Genomic DNA, 21,473 nt, shown 5'->3' with positions numbered 1-21,473 from the left:
AACTGTGACCACACTTGGGGCAGTTTCCTTTTCCAACGTTGTCAGGGCAGCCACTTCATTACTGCATTAATGCCAGGTCAGCTCCATGAGCCCAAGGAGAAAAGCATTATCATCCGAGAAACTTTGTTTTGGTGATTTATACCAGGGGCAGCACTCCCACCCACCCCATCCTTGAAGCTGGAAACCCTCCCTCTACCCCTCAGATAGCCAGGGAACCAACCCACCTCCTTGCAAGTTTTATAGACTGATGCCAATGCGGAGTCACAAATTGCTCAAGGCTTTTATTGAGAACCACTCTCAACATACATGCTTTTGCTATCCAGCCAAGCAAGGTGGGTGGGTGAGATAAGTAAGATCCTGGGAATGGAGACACTCCATTATGCTCCAGGAACCATGGTGCAATGTGATCTTCTGTAGATGCCCATAATGAGCTGAGAGAAGAAGGATGCTGTGCTTGAACTGCAGGTGTGAGAGTGTTCTTTGTAGTCCTGCCCTCCAAAGGTGCTGCAATAGCCAGGCCATGTGGGGAAAGGAGTAGGCCAAGTGGTACCCTTAGGTTGCCTTCTTTATTTGCAGAGACTGGGGGTGGGGGGGGGCAGAGAAGGAAGTGAGCTACTGTCATCCTCTCCCCTTGTATGCCGTAACGTCTACACTTGTTCCAGAGGATGGATAAGGCATCTGGCAAGGTTGCCTTGTTTCCAGCATACTTTCAGAGTATTACAAATATATGTAGAGGGCATCACTTTACACTGAGAGTACCTAGTGAGGCAGGATAAGAGTAAGTGGGACCGCAAACAAATTGGCGAAATTCTTCTCCATTTTTTACCTAGTAGCTCAGCAAGGTTTGTGGCCTCCTTTCCCTTCCAGTGGATTTGGCTGCAGCTTAGCCATGTCACTCAGGTAGCCCTCTGGCTTTAAACAGCAGCCACAATTTTTCCTCCAACACCGGGTTTGTCCCACGCAAGCCCGTCACTACCTTCGAAGCCCAGTGGAAGTACTCCTGGACTCGGTTCTCGGACCAGCCTGGCCAAAGAGAGACAAACCCACAAGTCAGAAATTCACACTTGCATCCATACACAAGCCTGACTACTGCTTTGCCACACACTGTGACAGCTGGACTTGCTTTGCTACTTTAAGGAGGGGATCAGAGCCGCTCAAGAAGTGGGGTGGAGACTGTGTGATCTGCCTGACCTGTTCCAAAACAGCACTGATGTCTACTAGCTAAACCTGTTCTCATAGGTGCTTGACTCTTCAGCTGACAGCAGTGCTCACCAGAGACTAATTTGGGAAAAGCAGGTGGCGCTGTGGGTTAAAGCCTCAGCGCCTAGGGCTTGCCGATCGAAAGGTCGGCGGTTCGAATCCCTGCGGCGGGGTGCGCTCCCGCTGCTCGGTCCCAGCGCCTGCCAACCTAGCAGTTCGAAAGCACCTCCGGGTGCAAGTAGATAAATAGGGACCGCTTACCAGCGGGAAGGTAAACGGCGTTTCCGTGTGCGGCTCTGGCTCGCCAGAGCAGCGATGTCACGCTGGCCACGTGACCCGGAAGTGTCTGCGGACAGCGCTGGCCCCTGGCCTCTTAAGTGAGATGGGCGCACAACCCCAGAGTCTGTCAAGACTGGCCCGTACGGGCAGGGGTACCTTTACCTTTACCTTTTTACCAGCGGGAAGGTAAACGGCGTTTCCGTGTGCGGCTCTGGCTCTGGCTCTGGCCAGAGCAGTGATGTCACGCTGGCCACGTGACCCGGAAGTGTCTCCGGACAGCGCTGGCCCCTGGCCTCTTAAGTGAGATGGGCGCACAACCCCAGAGTCTGTCAAGACTGGCCCGTACGGGCAGGGGTACCTTTACCTTTACCTTACATGACTTTGATATTTGAACTCATTTTTGTGTGTGGCCAGAACTGTGTGAAGCATAGGAAGGTTTTTTATCATGTTTTGTCCAAGCTCAATATTTTAAAATGCTGTACTGTATCCTGCCCCCACCAGATTATAGATATAGAGCAGAAGTCTTAACAAATTAGTTATTGAGCTCCTGTTCTGTAACACAGAAAAGGACAGCAAGGACCCTGCCATCCCATGCCAGCTACTCTTCCTCCTTTCAGAAGGGCTACTCAGGGTGGCTGGCCAGAGACGGACCTTTGGGTGTGCAGCGGTTGAGATCTCGCAGATTGTACAGCTTGTCTGCCAGTTTCACCAGCTTGGCTTCTCGGCTACTCTGAGCAGCTTGTTCAATCTGCAGCCGCTTGCGCTCCTTCTTGACCAAAGTCTTGTCATCCGTCACTTCCTCCACAATTCGCCGCACTTCCTCCCCAAAGTGCTCCTCGATCTCTGAGAAGGTGGTGTCTGTGTCTTCAACAGTGTCATGGAGGAGAGCAGCCTGGAAATAGGAGGTTCTTGATGCTCAGTTTCTAAAAGACTTTGATCCCCAACACCCTGCCCTCTTCTTTGAAGTACTTCTCTGCAGGAATGCAAGGCCATTCACACATGCTTAATGGCACACTTATTATGAGTTTTCCAGGCTAAGCCTTGCCAGGCTGTGCTTGGAAGCTTTAAACTAGGACAGGGAAAATATCAGCGAGGGAGAGGGGGTGACCTTACCTGCAGTATTGCAATTTCCGTTATTCCAGCTTCCTGTGCCAGTATCTGGGCTACACCTGTGGGGGGTGTTAGACAGAGGGGCAGTACTTAGCTTCTAAAAGGAATAATAGAATTGTAGAAATGGAAGGGATCCCGAGGGCCATCTAGTCCAACCCCCTGCAAGGCAGGAATCTCAACTAATGCATCCACGACAGATGACGAGCTGGAAGTGAAGCCCCCGTCCCCACTGCATTGCGGAAGAAAGCACACACTGCACATGCTCAGGAGACTGCTCACCGATGGGGTGGTTGATGTACGGCGTGCCTTCTGGGTCTTTGCGCCGCTGCGCCGCGTGCTTCCGGGCCGCGAAGTCCGCAGCGTCCAGCAGGCGCACCGCGTCCGGGGCACTCATGGCCACCGCCGGGGAAACGGTTGCTCTCCCCGGATGCAAAGCGCAGGCGGCCTAATGCCCAAGAGCACGCGGGACGGGCGGGCGCTCCGGTAGCCCTTTTGCAAAGGCGATGGAGGGAGGGCGGTGGGCTGGTTTGGCGGGGAAGGGAAAGGGCTGCCAACGGGATGGAAAGGTTCCTTCCGGGTTCTTTTACCGCCGTCCCTTCCGCAGGGGTGGAAATGAGACGCAGAGGAAACTGTGGCATCAGCTGGACAATTGATCTCCCCCACCGCTCTCAACCAAATGGTAGCAGCCAGGAAAGGACTATTAAATCCAATACGTGTTTCGACCTAGGCAGGGAAATCCAGGCTTAGTTGTTTTAAAAGGTGCGTGCAGATTGAAGGGGGTTTGTGCAAACTTGTGCACGCGGCAATTTTTGCAATTAAGATCATCCCCAATTGCTCCCCTATCTTTAAGCAGCTCTGTTTCTCTATGCACTTGGGAAATGAGCTGGGGAGGGTAGCATTGAGGATAAATCACCCTCCTCTCCGCGTTGCTATCAAGTACACAACGTACATTAAACCAGAATTTCCATTAAAAAACACAATCACCATCATGTATACTTGGAGCCTCAGGGTTGTTAAATGTGGCTTTAAAATGCTGTGGTGGACCATAACCACTGCTCCACATTCCCTTTCAGCTGAGGGTGTTTTGAATGCCCTGCAAAAGGCCTGGACCCCAAAGGCCAGTCTTCCCCAAACCTCTGTCTTGGCTGCCTACAGTAATGGATCTTTTATTGACACAGCCTGCAGCCACACTGTTCTTTTGTTCTCTACAAAGCGTAAAACGACCAAAGGCATCACAGAAACAGGGCAATGTATGAAACTCTAGCCCTGGTAGTATGTTTGGGTCATGCTATTCAACAGATGGACATAAGGCTGACTGATACTGACAAGACTAGTCAAAACAAAATTTTAAAAATCCATGCACATGAAAGCTCATACCAATAACTAACTTAGCTGGTCTCTAAGGTGCTACTGGAAGGAATTTTTTTATTTTGTTTTGACTACGGCAGACCAACACAGCTACCTACCTGTGACAAGACTAGGTTCATCTAGCAGGTAGCATCTCCAACAGGCAGCCACTTTACCAGATCTTTGGCAAAAAGAGATACAGGAGACTGCATGCAAAGCAACTGCTGCTGTTCTGCTACCAACTGGTGACCCTTCCCATCTTGAAAGCAATGAGGGTACCTGGAGGATCTGCAGCACAAGTTCACTGGAATGAATAAAAGGGCAGAGCCCTTTCACAGACCGACTGCAATAAAGCCTCAGAGGTAAAGGTAAAGGGACCCCTGATTGTTAAGTCCAGTCGCAGACGACTCTGGGGTTGCGGCGCTCATCTCGTTTTACTGGCCGAGGAGCTGGCGTTTGTCCGCAGATAGCTTCCGGGTCATGTGGCCAGCACACTAAGCCGCTTCTGGTGAACCAGAGCAGCGCATGGAAACACTGTATACCTTCCCGCCGGAACAGTATCTATTTATCTACTTGCACTTTGACGTGCTTTCGAACTGCTAGGTTGGCAGGAACAAGGACCAAGCAACGGGAGCTTAGCCCTAGACTCTGGTTTAGACCACAGCGCCATGCACATTCCTTGCAATAAAGCCTCAACCCCCACCCAATTAAAGGAAAAAAGCCCCTTCTTGCTGCTTTATATAAGAATGCAGTTACCTGCACATTTGTAGAATAAAACAGAAGCATTAATTTGAAATATTTAAGTATTTTATTACTTAAATAAGGACTTGAGGGTAGAAAAGGCTGTAAGAAATGCTAGGATAACAGAAAAAAACCTTTGAGCTGAGACTGTCTCATATCTTTATTGCTTATAATTCACTCATGAACTTGGAAAGTGTAAATTTATTTTCCTGCTACCACTTCCATGCCACAGGAGTAGTAAAGACTTTTTATGTAGCATATTGGTATCCCATTTTTTCCAGTCCCATGAAGTCCTCCTAAGAGCAATGTCAATTCCACAAAGGTGAGCCTTGCCCAGTATGCTTACTTTCTTTTCCTGGGTTTTTCAGCCTCACTCATCTTCTCTGCTCTGAGGGCAGAGGGAAGCAAAGACCATCATGTGCTTCCCATTCACCAAAGAGACATGCAGTGGAGCACCCCCCAGCTTGGCTTCACCTCCTATTGATTAGAATGGGAACTCTGAAACCTCAGCTTTAGAAACCCATAAGAGTATTCCACCAAGCCGGCAAACGGGAGACCCCTCTGCCAGTAGCACAATCTTTTACATTCTGTAAAAAAAACCATCAAAAAAACAGAAAATTGAGGTTTTTAAGGGTAGAGCACACACACACCTTCTTCACACCTCTTACCCTACAGATCTTGCACTTTTATTGATCATCCCGAATCACGGATAAGAGGATCACAAAGTCATTTCCCTCTGAAAGCAGGAACTTCATGTTCCTCACACAGGAATTCCCTCATGCTCAGGATGAATTGGTTTGGGCTTGTTTGACATGAAAGACATGGGTAGGAGCACAGAATATGGATCCCTTCTATTAGGCTGAGAAGAATTTTATCCATCAAAATCCTTTTAATTCCTTGTGCTGTGTCCTGCCACCAATCCTGCCCAGGCAACATTATTTTCATGATCTGAAGGGCCAAACTGTCACCAAGGAGCAGGGCAGGAGCATTCTGGCACCCAAACGAGGCCTCAAGGCAAGAGCACAGCTTTCACCCAAGTAATTGGAGGGAGAGGGCAGGCAAGGCACTTCCAAGCACTGGGCCTATGGGCTACTCTTTCAGGCACCAGCCAGGAGACAGACATTCAAGCAGGGTCTTGCTAGCCCAGCCTGGTACCCTCCAGATATTTTGGACTATAGCTCCATCAGCTGTGCTGGTTGGGGCCAATGGGAATTACAGTCCTGAACACGAGGAGGGCAGCAGGTTAGGAAGGGCTGAGTGCCCAGGTTAGCTGGGCAGTTTGCTAAGAATTACTTCTCTGGCGCCTGCAAAAAAAAACAAACAACAACTTACTAACTTCTACACTTAGAGTGAGCTTCCCCAAGCTGCTTTTCATAGTAGGTGGCTGGGGCTTCCTCTCAAGAAGGGGTAACAGGCATCTGAGGAACTTTAAGAAACCCAAGCTATTAATCCCTTCCGAAATGCTTTCAGAAAGGCATGGAGGCTTATCATCATGCACTTGCTTTCATAGGCCTGGGAGACCTTGCTGCTGTTGCTGCATTCACTACCGCTGAGTCCCTGCAGGGCCACATGGCTCTTTCTGAGTCTCTCACCTGCATGTGTCCAAGGGAAAGTCTAACCTTTATATAAGCCTAGGCAAGGATGGTCCCTTGTACTGCAGGAAGCAGAGTTCTCCTAGCTGCCTGGGAGCAGAATCTGAGCAGGAAGTCCACTGAAGGGCCAGCTTTTGACTCTAGTGAGGAGGGGCCCCACAACACTTTCCACCACAACAGGACCCCCCTTTTTTTTAGGGTCTGGATGTGGCCATTTTAGCTACAGGGACAATCCAGACAAGGTATTGCCCTTGACTTGCAAAAAGAGGCCAGCCTGCCTTCCAGCACTGCCAGATGCTCAAGCCTGCTGAGTTTGGGGAAGCCTGTAGAGGAAGTTCCCATCGCTGTCAAAGAACTCTCGGCCCTTCTGCACGACTTTCAGCTGGGACTCCCAGGTGCCCTCAGCTACCATCGCTTCCAGTTCCGCTGGGCTCGGCCCCCGCCAACCCCGACCTTCCTCGTCGTCGTCGTCGTCTTCCTCCTGCTGCTGCTGCTGCCGCTGCTTCTCCGGCGCAGAGGAGCCCACACGTGCCGCCTTGGGGGTGACTGGCCGGGAGTGCGCCGTCGCAGCGCCGGGGGCGGGCAGTAGACGGCCGGCGTCCTCGGTGGCCACGACGATCCTGGGGCGGGCGCTGCTTTCGGGGGTCGAGGCCACAGCGGCGGCGGCCTTGGCGTCCTGCTTGGCTCTCCGCTCCGGTGAAGGGGAGAAGCGGCTCCGGAGGACTCGAAGGACGACCCCGGGTTCCACCTGGAAGCTCCGCGCCAGGCGGGAGACGGGCCACTCCTCCGGCAGCTCCTGTCTCAGGTACCTGGCGCAAAAAGGAGAAAGAGAAGTTGCAGGGGCGCGTTGGAGAAGCGTCGCCCGCGCCCCGGTTGGGGCGGAGAAAGACGCGGCTCGTCGCGAGCTGCCGTCGGGGTTCCCCTTCCTCCTCCGCCGCCGCCGCCGCCACCTTCCCCGCGGTCGACCTCCCTTGCTTCCGCTCTTACCGGATCTGCTCCATGGCCTGGCGGGTCAAGGTGCGCTCAGGGGGCCCGCGCGGTTCCATCAGCCTCTGCATTTTTCGCAGGCGAATCGCCTTCTCCTGGCGCTTCAGCAACCTGTTGGGGGGGGGGGGGGAGAGATGAGCGTCTCGGGCAGGGGAGCTCCTAGGCCAGGCAGGGTAGCTGCCGAGGGATCGGGCCCTACCTCTCCACCTCCTGCTCCACCTCCGGCTGCTCCTCGGGCAGTTTGCCTTCTGCCTCTCTCGCCGCCAGCCGAGCAGCCACCCGCCGTAGACCCACCAAGCGCCCAGACCCGGCCATCGTCGCTCAGATGAAAGAGACTGACGAGGCCGCGCCGCCCAGGAACACGTGGGGGCGGGGCGGGCTCTTCCGGAAGGAGGGCGCAATCCGGAACGGGCGCCACGGAGGCCGAGCTTAGCCCATCTGAGTTTCAGTAGGAAAAGCGCGCCTCGGAGGTAATGGCCTGATGCAGAATCCATGTAGCTCCGTATTGTCTACACAGACTGGCAGCGGCTCTTCAGGAGAGTCTTTCACTGAATATACCTAGGACTTGCTGCATGCAAACTGGATACTCTACTCCTAAAATAAGGTCCATCCCGTTTCCCCCCTGCAAACCGTGTGGGCCTGGAGGCTTATGCTTTCCACCCCACCCAGGAGGCCAGCCCTGGGTGGGGTAGGGTCTGCCACAGTTTGCCTAGCAGTAAATAGCAGTAAATCCATGGGCACAGCCAGAATTTATTGGGGGGGGGGGGTGCAGAACCGAACTATCTGCAATACAATTGGTCAGTTAGTTAAGTATTTTTATTTGTTTACTTGATTTAGGGGGCAGCTGCTCCGCTGCCTACACCCATGGCCCCCTTTGCATCCCTTTCACTGAAATTCAAGTATGGTGACGGGCAAAGAACAATGGAACTCTTTGTATTCCTCTGCCTCTTTGAAGAGCTTGCTGGATCTACCCACCATCCTGTTCCCACAGTGGCCAAACAGATGCCTTCATGGTAAACCTGCAAGCTGGATCTGAGCTCAAGAGCCCTCGCCCCTCCTGTGGTTTCAGCAGTTGGTATTCAGAAGCATTGCTGCCTCCAACTATGGCTGCAGAGCATAGCCACAAGGGCTAGCAGCCATTGATAGTCCTCTCCTCCATGAATTTGTCTAATCCTCTTTTAAAGCCATCAAATTCAGTGGCCATCAGTGCTTCCTGCGGGAGGGAGTTCCATAGTTTTAACTCTGCACTCCCTGCGGCGGGGTGCGCTCCCGCTGCTCGGTCCCAGCGCCTGCCAACCTAGCAGTTCGAAAGCACCTCCGGGTGCAAGTAGATAAATAGGGACCGCTTACCAGCGGGAAGGTAAACGGCGTTTCCGTGTGCGGCTCTGGCTCGCCAGAGCCGCGATGTCACGCTGGCCACGTGACCCGGAAGTGTCTCCGGACAGCGCTGGCCCCCGGCCTCTTAAGTGAGATGGGCGCACAACCCCAGAGTCTGGCAAGACTGGCCCGTACGGGCAGGGGTACCTTTACCTTTACCTTTATGTGCTGGACATCCTTTTATCTTCCAACATTCAGCTTCATTGGATGTCTGCAAGCTCTAGTGCTATGAGAGAGGGATAAAAACTTTGGGGGGGGGTAAGGAAGTCCCTGTTCCTGCTCCCAGCAAAGAGGGTAGCTGCTGGGAGAACAAGATGCTGTGCTTTGTGAGTCAAAAGAGAGAGAGAGACCCCAGATTGTATAACCGTATAAAACTTTAATACAAAGTCGGTTACAAAAGAAACTCCGTTCCCAGCCCATAGTGCTCTTCAGGATTGAGACCTGGCCTTTGGCAGGCTGACTGGCATTGGCGGAAGGGGAGTTGGCATGGAGGAAGTGGGGGCACGGCCAAAGATGTCTAATACTGTTATTAGAATTTGTTGCTGCTGCTTTGGAGTGGGGAAAGGGGGAAATAAATTTGGCATGGAGGAGTAGGTTGGCAAGGGGCTCCTGGACAACTGCCTGGCTGGGGTGGATGTGTTGTGCCCAGGGCCATGGCACCAGGCCACTGCTGCTGCTGCCACTGCCTCCACAGGGCAGGGGCTTCCCCTCCTCTACTGCCCCTCTTGGCACAGGCCGCAGCAGCAAAGTCGCCCAGCTCTTCTGGCTCCTGGATTGATGTTCCGCCAAGAGGTCAAGTCAAGTGCCTTTCCTGGGGGAGGAGAAAGACAAGGAGATCATGAGGAAGTTTGGCTGGAGGACCTTCTTAGCAGGGTCCATCCTGCTGCCTGAGCAGACCTAGGATGAGGAGGCTACCTGGGCTGGTTGAGATGCAGAGTGGCCATGTTGCTGGAGCGGTGTGGGCTGGTGCGCCGGATGAGCGGAGCAGACGCAGAATTGATGGCCAGTCCGTGCAGGTCAGAGCGGTTTAGCGGAGCTGCCGCAGAGGGGAAGGGAAAGCTGCTGTACATGTGGCTGGTAGCTTTGCCACCGTGTGACAGGCAGTTCAGGGAACCGGAGCTCATGTACAGGGGCCGCTTGCTTGCAGGGCTGCCTGAAAAAGGAGGAGGAGAGAAGCATGGGTGGCCGGGCTCCATGCCTGTAGGGCAAGCAACATGCTGGGGGAGGGAGGAGGAGGTGGTGGTGCTGAAGAAGACCGCCTGCGCTCCCTGCTCCTCAGTGGTCTGGCTGCCCCTTGGAACCACTGCTGGACACACCTGCCAAGATACTTGCTTGCCCTGTCTCCACTGCAGGCTGTGGCCCTCATGTTGCCCCTGTTCCCGAGTCTTGGGGTTCCTGAGCACGCAGACAGGGAAAGGTTACATTTCCTGGTGTCTCAACCCTCCTGCTGCTGCTGGCAGTGGGCATGGAGCAACTGGGGCAGCACCAGAGGACCACAAGGCTCTCACCCACAATACTCACCGACTTCCAGCTTGTTCTTGGCGCTGCCAAACCGGCGCCCTCCTGCCTTCAGCATCCGGGCCAGAGAACCCGGCTCGCCCACCATGGCTGCACCCAACCAGCTCATGTTCTTGGGGGGCTGGATGTGGAGCTGCGGCTTGAAGTGTGTGGAATAGGACTCATGGGAAGACGAGCCCAAGCCCGACAGGGCACCCAAAATGGTTGGGATGAAGCCTTGGTTTCCCAGTAGTTGGACACGGGCTGTGGGCTGCTGCTGCATGATCTGCTGGCCCAGCTCCTGGACGGAGCCCCCTAGGAGGGAGAGGGGGACGAGGGTCATCAGATTCTGTGGCTCTCGGTTATTAAACATATCCTGGAGAAAGTGAGGCTGGAAGAAAAAAGCAGCAGGGTGAGGCTTGGAAAGGGGACCCTACAGGAGTCACCTGTGGCCGCTGTCAGGTTTTGGGGTTTCCCTTCCCACACTGACCGCTTCTTTACAAAGACCCACATAGCACATCCAAAGGGAATGGCAGGCATCCACTCCCCATTGGTCATTAAACATTTTCGTAGCCTTGGTAAGGCACAACAGTTGGCCCTTTGAGACCAGTCAGAAGGATTTCTGCTTTGCAGGCAGAGAACAAAGCCGGAGAGCAAGGCAGGCCGATTGCAAGGCAGGAGCAGGAACCCAGCTCCCTCCAAAGCCAGGGAACAATGTTTGTTCCAATCCTCCTCCTTTGCTGGAGAGAGATCTCCTCCAAGACTTTCCACCCAGTGTGTGTTTTGGGGTCTGGAAACAGCACCTGCATACCTGGCTCTCTGATATGTTAATGTGTGGTCTCTGGACCTCCACAGGCTTGGGTTCTGTGTTGCGGAGCAGGCGTGTCAGCTGGTCGACGATGCCCAGCCCTCGGATGAGGTTCTCCCTCCGTAGGAGGGCTTTGACCCTCTCCACTTCCTCTTCCTCCACAATGGCCTGGGGGGTCATGCTGTCATATGGTATGGAGGATATCTAGGAAAAAAGGCAGCCTGGGTCAGACTTGAGAAGAGGAGCTGGGCTCATTTTAGATATTTAGATTCTCAACAGCTCACCAAGCAGCTTACAGAAAACAAAACTCCTCCGCATAAGAAGCAAAACCAAATCTAATTTGGTAAGGCCAAGATTGAGGACGCTGTGTTCCAGCTTTAGCCCCCAGATCTTGTTTTGCCCTGCAGCTTGTATCCCACAGAGCCCTCTGGCCAGCTCCTCTGCAGCCATGCCAGACAAAGCACAAGGCCCGCCCTTATCGCCAGGTCTGGTGGGACTCAGGCTCTTTCAAGCTCCAGGTTGCCCAAAGGCAAAAAATGACCCTTCTGCAATTGCACTGCATGTGAAAAGCCACTGGCTCCCTCAGAACTGCAAACTCAGTTCCAGCAAAAAGAGGCTGCTTGCATTTATGGCTGAATATATGAGGGCAATAGCTATGGAAAGGAGCAGGGAGGCTGGGGTGGGACTATGGGATCTCTCACTTCTCCCTGGGGCAGGCAGAAGATTTAAACCATGCAAGTTTTAAAAAAAGAAACATTCACCAGGCTCCTAAAGTAGAATAGTTCCATCTCTAGGTGCAGCAGCTGGCCTTGAAAGTCCTTCCTCCTCCCTGGTGTTAGAAGAGGGAGGGACTCAAGAGCTGCTCCCCACTCCCCCATGAGGTACCTTTGGGTTCCAGGTCTTGCTGTGGCTGTAGGCTATGCGAGTTAGGGCTGGCTTGCCCTTCCCCTTCTCCCCTGCTGACTCCCCCTGCAAGTTCTCCTTCACATCCCTCTTCTTCTTCGCAGCTGTGCTCTCCCTCTGCTCCTGCTTCTGGCGAATCTCCTCCAGCTGTTGCCTGACAGAAGACACAAGACACTGTATGTGGGTGTGTCATCCTTTTGCATGTCCATGTGTGTGTACATGCAAGGACTAGGCCTGGCTCAGCCTGCCCTGTGAGGAATGACTTCCCCTTGCCCTACCTGGCACACTCTTCCCTGGCCTTGGAGGCCACAGTCTCTTGGAAGAGGGATCCACTGTGCTTGAAGAAGGGGTTGTACTTCTCTGTGCCCCGCGATGGGAAGATCTTTCGGTAGCCACCCAGGTGGCTGCTCTCGTACTTCTCGGCCTGGGCCAACCAGGCGGCCTGACTGCTCTCCAACTGCTCCCGCCTGCAGATTGAGAGAGTTCAGGCTGGGGCCCTGGCAGCAGAGAAATCCTAGGTTCTGCCGGGGAGGGAGAGACTAATGGGCACTGCTGTCCTCTGAGTCCCCCTTGGCCTCCCCTGTCACTGGTACCCAAGCCACTTTCCTCCCTCTCTTCCCCCTGCTCCCCCACCTTGTCTGCATGGGGTGTTGCACAGCTTCTGCCAAGGCAACCAATGACCCACATGCCAGGATCCAGGACTCCTGCACTGCCACATGGCCCATTACAGGACCATAGAAATAAAGGCAAACCCATCTGATTAGCTCCTTGCTCCATTTTCTCCCCTCCCTCGTGGTGGTTGGAGGCCGACGTGCAACCTGACAAGGCTGCAGGAACTGGGTGTTGGGCGTCTCTGAAGGCAAAGCCAGGAAAAGCTGCTTCTGGGGGAGAAGGAGGAGGCATGGCCAGGGCAAGGGAGGCACTTAGTACAGCCACAGTCAGGCTGGGCCCCTCCCAGGGTTACCTGGCTTCTCGGGGCGGCTGGTGGGCTTGGAGGAGGCGCTCCTTCACCCGCCGCTTGTCCTCTTCTAGCACCTTCTTCTTGTCACAAGCACGCAGGTTGATAAGATTGATGGCATCGCAGAGCAGGGCATCTTTCACTTCACGGTCCAGGCGGGAGTCAGTGGTGAAGCTGGGGGAGTGGTTGACCTGGAGGGGAAAGAGCAATGGGGAAGGGCCTGGGTTTTACAGGCAGCTTCCTTACAAGATGGCCACTCTGGGATCTGGTTTGGCCCATGAGACTTCAGGACTTCCACTCCTCCTAGGACAGAGGCATCTATTCTGATGCTAAGTTTTTTTCCAAGAAATAGTTTGCAGTTTTTTGTATACAGTTGCTGCTAGTTAGGTAAGGGGTAGTAAGACACTGGAGCAGTCGGGATCACAGTGGGTGCTTCAGGGAGATGGAACATATTCCCCAAGGGCCTGAAGTGGCTGGACTGAGAATGAACGACAGGCTGGCACACCTTGGAGGGTGTCGGGAGAAGTTTGACATTTGCAGCCAATCAGGATTGACAGTTTTAAATCAGATCTGGAAGCATCCCAACTCAGTCTCATGTGCCTGTTTGTGTTACTATTGTCTGAAGATAACCACCCCACCTCACCTCTGACTTCCAAGGTATTTGTAGACATCTTTCCTGCTTCTTTCAAGATACAAAAGAGTAGACCCTTGGTCCATCTAACTCAATACTGTCTACACTGACTGGCAGCATCTCTCCAGGGTTTCAGGCAGGAGTCTCTCTCTCAACCCTACTTGGATTGAACCTGGGACCTGCTTGCATCTACCATCTACCACTGAGTGATGGAGACTAGCTGGATCAGGGAGAAGGAACTATCAAGGAAGAGGCTGAGACTCTTCCCAGACTTCGTTGGGATCAAGAACAAAAGAGTGTTGAAGAGGGGGCTGAGAGTGTTCTTGGGATTAGAATCATAGAATTGCAAAGATGGAAGGGTCTTGCTGCAGAGAAGCAGTGCAGGCTCCCGTTGGGAATTCTGCTTCAGAAGGACAACAGCACCCCACATACCTCCAAGAGCCAAGGCTTGAGCTTCCTGTCCAGGAGGATGTCGAAGCCCAGGATCTCGAAGCAAGCGCAGCCCGATATGTGGTTGGGGAAGCAGGTGCGGTAATTGTGCTTCAACACTGGGTGGGCAGCAATGAGGGTCTTGATGATGATGTCCTCAATGTCCCGCCACAGCTCGGCCGTGTCATAGCTGTGCTCCCGCATCCAGCTGTTCAGTGTGGACAGCTTCCTATGGGGATGAAAATGGGCTGCAGGGATGTCAAGGCCAGACTCTGCTCCTGAGGATGGCCAAACCCCAAACCCTGATCCCCACATCCACAAAGAAAGGGGCTCAGCAGGACAACCAGGACAGTCCCCTTTCGGCAGGGCATATTTCCAAACAAGCATTAAGACCCTTCCCGCCTTCAGCCATGTTTTTTAGTTGAAGATGCTACCAGAGATTGAACATGGGATCTTCTCCATATAAAATGTGGCCCCTCTACCCCTCCTCCATAATACTGATGGCCTAAGTGGTCTTGGATAAGTTTCTGGCTAAAAGGAAACCTGAACCCATGCATTGTCCCCCCCACCCTGCACTGTCGTAGCTTGCATTGCTTCCAGCTGCCTCTGCCCATCTAAGCAGTCACTTTAGCAGAAGGCAGCTTCCCCCAAGCAGAAAGCCTAGCTCTGCTCCTGCAGGGGGCTTGGCAAGGAAAATACCTCTTGCTGCCTGTATTGTCATCACGCACAAAGTTCTCGTTATGCTTGTTGATGGCGTAGTTGGTCAGGTGCATACATATGTCTTCCTGCAAGAGAGACAGTGGGAGGGTTTACTGTCCGCACCTGGAGGCCCGTTCCCCTCCTGCCTAGGTTCCCTGGACCAACAGCATTCATCAGTCCTGCCTGAGCAGCGCCAGAACCCTCTTGCCCACATGCCTCAGCGCTGCCTGTCATGGGATGCAAGGAGGGCAGTTCATTTTCCTGACAGCATCTCTCAAGCAAGACTCCAATGAATGGATCTGGGTTGATCTTTCACTTGAAAAGTGCCACAAGGACACTACATCCATCCACCCCCTCTTGGAGAGCTCCCAGAAATCACATCAGGCACCACAACTGCTTATTATTCTACAAAGCAAATGCCAGTTCCTGGGAAACATCCCTTCTTTACCAGGTTGCTGCTGCTGGGCTCGATGTACCTCATGGTGGCAAAGCGGGCGAGCCCCTCCTCATAGACAAAGATCTTCAGTGGGTCACAGGAGGTGACCAGGACATAGATGCGCATGTCAAACTTGAAGCCATCAATGAGGAAGGGCTGCAGAGAGAGGGGTAGGTCTGTGATTGGCGGTCAAGGGCAGACAGACAGTAAGCTCAGGAGTCTTGCACCAAATATCACCAGGCGAGGCCAGCTTTCTCAACCAGCTATGCTAAGAGGGCAGGAGTTGTGCATCTAGGCAAAGGGAGGCCATTCTCTCTTGGTGTCCACCAGGCCCACCTTGGCAATGTACTGCTGGCAGATCATGTGCTCGCCGTGCTTGATCTCTTTGGGATTGCGTGTGATGAAGATGCCCCGTCCTTGGCAGCCGCTATCTGGCTTGCAGATGTAAGTCCTGTTCTTTCTCATGCGCCCATAGGCTTGGAAGTCCCCATAGCTATAAAGGGACAATACAGAAGCTGGCATATGGGAGATTCCACAAACGGGGCCCTCTCTCAAGCCAGTGGCAGGAATTGTTCATCTGAATGAGGGTGCGTGTGTGCACTCCAGAACTGGCATAGGATCACTAAGTGATAGAAGCCCCTCCCCAACAGTGGCCCACTGCTTGCCCTTCCCCCAGCATCACCACTTGGATCAGAGTCCCCTCACTCACTCAGCTGGCAGGCACCAGGTGCGTGGGAAGATGCTGTACTCCTTGGGAAAGAGCTTAAGCATGCGGTTGAGGTTGCGGGCAAGCAGGTCCTTGCGGCAGATCTCTGCCATGCCTGGGAAATGGTTGATTTTCTGAAAATAGAGCAGGGACGGGGAAGAGAATCACCAGCATCTGGAAAGGAGTGTTGCTGTTTATTTAGGGTATTTTTTATGCCACCTTCCAATATCCATTTTAATGTAGAAACTGCCTGGGGAATTTTCTTGTAGGATTCCCTAGAAAGCTTCCGTATTAAAACTGAGTACAACCAATCATAAAAACCAACACCTTGAATTGAACTCAGAAATACACAGGAACCAGTTCAGCAGATGCAGATGGCAGGATATTTTGCAAGTGGTTGGTTTATTTTTATTTATTTACTAAATCTATATGCCACCTTGCATCTGAAAACCTCAGGGCAGTTCACAACATAAATGTTGACAATCTAGCTGCTGTATTTTGCACCAAGCAAAGGTTCCAAGTAAAGGGAGCCCGTCTAACAATGCTTTGCCATTGACAGTCTAATTTGTGGCTAAGCAGTGTCTGTCTAGGAGGGGTTGCAGCCAGACCTTGCCCACCACCCTCCCCTTGTGATAATTTGGATCAGAGCACGGCAGTGGAGTGCACACAGGAATGCCCTCCTGGTAGTGGCAAAGCCATAGAAGAGCCAAGGCTTAATCAGACAGATGCATAGGCAGCTGCCCCCCCCCAAATCAATAAAAATCAATAGCCAACTGAAGTTCTGCTCCCACTAACGAACATCCTGGCTATGCCCATGGACAAATGTGTTGATTGACACCAGGGGCTTCCCCCAGCAGAGGGGCACAAGCCACTCAAGTCCCAGAACTGCCTGAGGCAGCATAAGAGATCAAAAGTGCTGTGACATGTCAGAGACTAGCTACCTCCCTTCCTGACTCCAACCTGCCTGCCAGCCACAGCTCCCTCCCCTCTGGCTCTGCTCCAGCTACCTGAAACCTCTTCATTTCCATGACACGCTCCAGGGAGACTGAGCAATCAGTCCAGCAAACGGTCCACTCCTCGTCCTCCCCCACTTCTTTCAAACCACAGCGTCGAGCAGCACGCCTAACTGCAGCAAAAGAAAGAGGGCCGTATGGATCCAAGAAGCACTGGAACCCCTCTGGTTCTTGCCGGTGGCAGCAGGAGTGCAGCAACCATCTGAGCAGCAGGAGTCACCCCTTTGGTGGGGGGGGGGGAACCAACCCTCCAAAACAAAAGTGACCCTGGAAACTTCTGTCCTAATGCAGGTACCTCACAGGTCCCCATGCCCAACCAATTCAGAAGCTGCCTGGAGTCACCCTGCTTGCTGTTGGTTCCTTCCCCTGTGAATGGCATAAAGCCAGTCCAAGAGACCAAGCAATAACCAGGGCCCATGTGATGATGCTCTCAGAGTACAGGAGAAAGCCACCAAGAAGCAACCCTAACTTACCACTCTCATATTTGCAGCTGGCGAGGTTGATGGACAGCAGCCTGGAATTGAGATGGAACAGTGGCTCAGCGGCTGGAGAGAGCAAACTTTGAGCTGACAAGCAGCGGCTGCTGGGAGGGGAAATGCCTATGGAAACATGGGGCCAACCCACCAGGCCTTGACCCCTGAGGCCTTGGGGAACAGAACACAATGACTTGGGGGGGGGGCGAAGTAGAGAACTGGGATTCCAACAGCGGCGGTGTCTGCACTCCTAAGTGCAAATGGAAATTGCATAGCTTGCCCTGAAGAGATTCACAAGGGGGAAACCCGGAAGTGGCCCACCTGTGTTTCTTCTTCCTCCTCTTCCTTGCCTCTTCCAGCTCACATTCTTCTGCCAGTTGCTCCTCCAAATCGATCAGGGAGACCCCCGGCTGGTCACTCTTCTGCCCTGGTGGCTTAGTGCCTTTGTGCCCTTGGCTCTGGGTTCGCTGCTTGTCCTTGTTTTCTGCATCCAGCCTCTTAAGGCATTCATTGGCAGACTCATCTGACAGGCCCCCTTCGTCATCCTCATCTTCGTCTTCATCAGTTTCGTTCTCAGACTCACTGCTTTCATCTGTATTGATCTTCATTCTCTCAGGCACTCTTGCAAAAGAGCACAGGGAACAAGGGTTGTCAGCAGATCCTGCCACTCTGACATTTCTTACTAGCTACTGATAATCCAAAGCAAACTTGTCTTCTTTATAATGCTCCTTTGTATTGTGGTATTTTAATGCTTTTGTTTTACTGGAATGTTAATTATTTGTAAGCTGCCCAGGGATGTTCCTGAATGTGGGGTATAGGTAAATTTTAAAATGGTAGCACTATCTTTATGGATTTCTTCCAAGCCTCTTCAGCCACCTAGGACATCCTCCCTTCCTCTAAAACTTCCAGCCAAAATGCCTCATAATGAATCAGAATGGCAGGTCCACTTTCATATTAATACCTGCTCTGACTCTCCAGATTCTAAAACTAAAGCATTTCTAAATCCACATTTTACTTGTAGTTGATTCAGTTTACCAGCAGAGCACATTACCCACAAATTACTGGAGAGGCTTGGATTATGCAGTTTAGCAGCCAAAGACAGAGGAGGTGCCCTGCCTGAAGACTAGGACATCAAGAGACACTGAACAAGAAGGGGACAGGGAGAGGGCAGCTTGGAGAGGTTGGACAGCCAGACCCTACAGCAAAGTGTGGCAGGGAGTGGCACAAACTTGTGCTGGCCTTAGCAGTATTAATCATGGATTGAGCAGTACTGTACTAGTATATTATTCATTGTTTATTTATTATATATCCAGGCTGTCAGGATCATAGGGCTGTTTACAATATTCATCTTAAACAAAAGTAAATGATAGTAACTAAATCAAAAGAATACAACCAAAGAATTAAAATATTATTTCTGTAGTCAACTCTGCACCTCCAATTTCAGCATTCCTTGCTCTCCTTGCAAAGGCCTGGGTGGGGGGGGGGGGAGAAGGAAGGCATTAAGGCAGTCTTCCCCAACTGTCCTCCCTCCAAAATGTATTGGATGACAACTCCCATCAGCCCCAACCAGTATGGTCAATGGTCAGGGATTATGGAAGTCATAAAACAGTCTGTAGGGCACCAGATAGGGGAAGACAGCCTCCAGGAGAGGAACCCATACTTAAGTGACCTGCATGTCTGCAAAAGGGGAAGAGCGGTGTGCCACAGAGAGAAGCTCTGGGGAAGCGGATCTTGGGGAGAGGAGGGGCAGGGGACCTTCTGTAGCCCTCTAGATGTTGCTCCACAAATACCAGCAGGCGGCATGTAAGCCAAGAATGGGTGGGAGCTGTTCCCAGCTACACCTGCAGGGTACCAGCGACCCCATCTTTGGCAGCCTTAGCCAGCCTGGCGCCGCCCGCCAGGTGTTTGGGCCTGCGAGGACCTCTAGTGGTTCCGGCTGCGGTTCTGGGCTCCGAGGCGCCAGGCTGGCCGGGTTTGCTTTGGGGTCTGACCGGTTCACATCCACACACTGACTCGGCGTGTAGGACAGCACAAAAGTGGCCTCAGGTTCACCCTGCGAGGAGGAGGGTCCTCGACGGCCCCCTTCCGCAGGGACGCGAGGAGTCACCGGGGGCGGGAGAGGGGTCGGCGGGGCACCTTCGAGGCTTCCCGGGCCGGAGAGACCCCAGGGCTGCGCCGCCACCGGCAGGCCTGTGGGCTCTTTCGCCCCACCGCCACTCATTCCTCCTGGCGACTCCTTACCGGCCCCGCGGCTTCCCCCGGGGCGGCGGCGGCGGCGCCTGGGCCTCGGGCTGCCTCGGGCCCTGACGCGGTCACCATGCCGACAACAGGCCCCGCCCCCTCGGGCGGACGCGGACGAAGGGGCGGGGCCGAAGCGCCACGACCATAAAGGGCGGTTCGAAGGATGGAGCGCCGCTTCCTTCTACTGCGCTTCCGCATTTCGTCATCGCCTGTCGACCTCCTCTTTGTGACGTGAGGCGGGATCTCGCTCGCCGTTGGCCTGCGTTGTGATTCGATTTACATGGACCATCAAGCCGCGCTTCTCGGATTTGCTCATTCCTATTGGACGTCTCTTCCCTGACATGGCGGTGGGGAGAGAGAGAGAGAGAGAGAGAGAGAGAGAGTGGAAGCGGATATCCGGTCTCGGAGATTCCTGTTTAGAGTCCTTGCTGCTTGTGACAGCATTAGAAAGCCAATGAGCAGCCTCTCTCCTCTCTTCTTCCCTTGTGTTTATTATCTGGACATTACTTGACCTTGTTTTTAAAAAGCGTCATTAAATAAATACATAGATGTAAAATAAAAAGGTGGCCCTGAAAGAAACCGAAATCACCTCTATCATGCCAAAGTGTGCAAGTTTTAGAGTTATCCAAAACTCTTCACGGAAAGGACCATTAATGGCTACTAGCCACGATGGCTTTTCCCTGCCTTCACAGTCGAAGGAAGCAATGCTTCTGACTACCAGTTTCTGAAAGCAACAAGAAGGGATATTGCTGTTCTTGTGCCTGAATCCTACTTGCCAGCTTCTCACAGACAGCTGGTTCAGCTAGGATGTTAGACTAGATGGGCCATTGAAATGGAACCCTCAGGATGAAACGGTGAAATCTGCTATGATTAAATGGGCACAAGATGTTGGACATAACATTATGATGGTTGACTGGGAACAGTTATGGACCACAGGTATGAAATTTACGGCATGTAATGCCCTAAGAGAGAATTTAATGAAAATGATTTATAGGTGGCACATGACACCAGTCAAGCTTGCAAAAATTTACCGATTGCCCGAAAATAAATGTTGGAAATGTAATGAGACTGAAGGTACATTTTTTCACCTTTGGTGGACATGCCCAAGGATTAAGACATTCTGGGAGATGATTTATAATGAAATGAAAAAGGTACTTAAATATACCTTTCTGAAGAAACCAGAGGCCTTTCTCCTGGGCATGGTCGGCCAATTGGTGCCAAAGAATGACAGAACTTTCTTTATGTATGCAACAACAGCAGCAAGAATACTTATCGCGAAGTATTGGAAGACACAAGATTTACCCACCCGGAAAGAATGGCAGATGAAGTTGATGGACTATATGGAACTGGCAGAAATGACTGGCAGAATCTGAGACCAGGGAGAAGAGTCGGTGGAAGAAGATTGGAAAAAGTTTAAAGATTATTTACAGAAATATTGTAAAATTAATGAATGTTAGAAAAAAGATGGAATGAAGATATATGGCTTTAGCAGAAATGTTATAAGGAATTAGGTACAGACAGATTGTAAATGTATTAAAGGGAAAAAACAAGGTTAGAATATGTTAAGATAAATTACAGGACAGAAAACAGAGGAAGATGGAAAGGAATTGCTGAAACAGTTAATTGAAGTGGAATACAAAAAGGGAGGTGTGAGGAGGTCGCTGAAACAAGTGAACGAAAGTTATGATATCGAAATTAATGGATGTGTTTTTAATTGTTCTTGTTTTGTTTGGTTGACTTAATGTTTTAGGGTTTGGGTTGTGTGGTGTTTTTGTTTTTGTATTGTATTGTCTTGTTTAATTCTTTTTCTTTTCTTCTATAATTTTTAAACTGCTAATATTTTTATTTTTTTTTAAATAGACTAGATGGGCTATTGGACTGATCCAGTAGGTTCTTCTTATGTTCTTAATAGGAGGTGTACTGAGCAAATAAATACCACCAGAGCTGCAGGACTTGTTATTCAGGGGTGGCTCAGGCAATACTAGGGCATTTTTGTAAAGACAAGATCTCTACAACCAGTGCCCAAGGCTCATGCTTATCCCACAC

General features: G+C 52.0%; 3 protein-coding genes across 3 annotated transcripts; all 3 read right to left on the bottom strand.

Annotated features, from left to right (window-relative positions):
• Positions 1-256: 256 nt before the first annotated feature.
• On the bottom strand, positions 257-3,121 carry HDDC3 (HD domain containing 3). The gene is made up of 4 exons (XM_079953564.1): positions 2,869-3,121; positions 2,593-2,648; positions 2,131-2,371; positions 257-1,023 (listed from the first exon to the last, which is right to left on the bottom strand). The coding sequence occupies exons 1-4, from the start codon at positions 2,981-2,983 to the stop codon at positions 893-895; spliced, it is 543 nt and encodes a 180-aa protein (XP_079809690.1). The 5' UTR covers positions 2,984-3,121; the 3' UTR covers positions 257-892.
• Positions 3,122-4,721: 1,600 nt separating this feature from the next.
• On the bottom strand, positions 4,722-7,619 carry NGRN (neugrin, neurite outgrowth associated). The gene is made up of 3 exons (XM_079953060.1): positions 7,456-7,619; positions 7,257-7,367; positions 4,722-7,078 (listed from the first exon to the last, which is right to left on the bottom strand). The coding sequence occupies exons 1-3, from the start codon at positions 7,569-7,571 to the stop codon at positions 6,568-6,570; spliced, it is 738 nt and encodes a 245-aa protein (XP_079809186.1). The 5' UTR covers positions 7,572-7,619; the 3' UTR covers positions 4,722-6,567.
• Positions 7,620-8,989: 1,370 nt separating this feature from the next.
• TTLL13 (tubulin tyrosine ligase like 13) lies at positions 8,990-19,548 on the bottom strand. The gene is made up of 16 exons (XM_079953051.1): positions 19,428-19,548; positions 17,508-17,807; positions 17,187-17,227; positions 16,708-16,826; positions 15,704-15,834; positions 15,331-15,487; positions 15,007-15,150; positions 14,559-14,644; positions 13,863-14,088; positions 12,806-12,990; positions 12,120-12,308; positions 11,824-11,995; positions 10,942-11,142; positions 10,155-10,521; positions 9,549-9,786; positions 8,990-9,444 (listed from the first exon to the last, which is right to left on the bottom strand). Exons 2-16 carry the CDS (start codon positions 17,792-17,794, stop codon positions 9,432-9,434), a joined length of 2,556 nt encoding a protein of 851 aa, XP_079809177.1. The 5' UTR covers positions 17,795-17,807; positions 19,428-19,548; the 3' UTR covers positions 8,990-9,431.
• Positions 19,549-21,473: the final 1,925 nt, after the last annotated feature.

This window comes from Podarcis cretensis (genome assembly GCF_951804945.1).
Source record: "Podarcis cretensis genome assembly, chromosome: 14".
NCBI lineage: Eukaryota > Metazoa > Chordata > Lepidosauria > Squamata > Lacertidae > Podarcis > Podarcis cretensis.
This window is presented reverse-complemented; position numbering and strand designations above follow the sequence as displayed.

Excerpts from the sequence above, each read along its gene's own strand:
- HDDC3 (XM_079953564.1), bottom strand. The coding sequence starts at position 2,983 with ATGAGTGCCCCGGACGCGGTGCGCCTGCTGGACGCTGCGGACTTCGCG. Across the intron at positions 2,372-2,592 it reads CGGAAATTGCAATACTGCAG|GCTGCTCTCCTCCATGACAC; the intron begins GTAAGGTCACCC and ends TCCTATTTCCAG. Across the intron at positions 1,024-2,130 it reads CAACCGCTGCACACCCAAAG|GCTGGTCCGAGAACCGAGTC; the intron begins GTCCGTCTCTGG and ends CTCTTTGGCCAG.
- NGRN (XM_079953060.1), bottom strand. The coding sequence starts at position 7,571 with ATGGCCGGGTCTGGGCGCTTGGTGGGTCTACGGCGGGTGGCTGCTCGG. Across the intron at positions 7,368-7,455 it reads GTGGAGCAGGAGGTGGAGAG|GTTGCTGAAGCGCCAGGAGA; the intron begins GTAGGGCCCGAT and ends CCCCCCCAACAG. Across the intron at positions 7,079-7,256 it reads CAGGCCATGGAGCAGATCCG|GTACCTGAGACAGGAGCTGC; the intron begins GTAAGAGCGGAA and ends TTTTTGCGCCAG.
- TTLL13 (XM_079953051.1), bottom strand. The coding sequence starts at position 17,794 with ATGAAGATCAATACAGATGAAAGCAGTGAGTCTGAGAACGAAACTGAT. Across the intron at positions 17,228-17,507 it reads AGGAGGAAGAAGAAACACAG|GCTGCTGTCCATCAACCTCG; the intron begins GTGGGCCACTTC and ends TCTCAATTCCAG. Across the intron at positions 14,089-14,558 it reads GACAATACAGGCAGCAAGAG|GAAGCTGTCCACACTGAACA; the intron begins GTATTTTCCTTG and ends TCATCCCCATAG.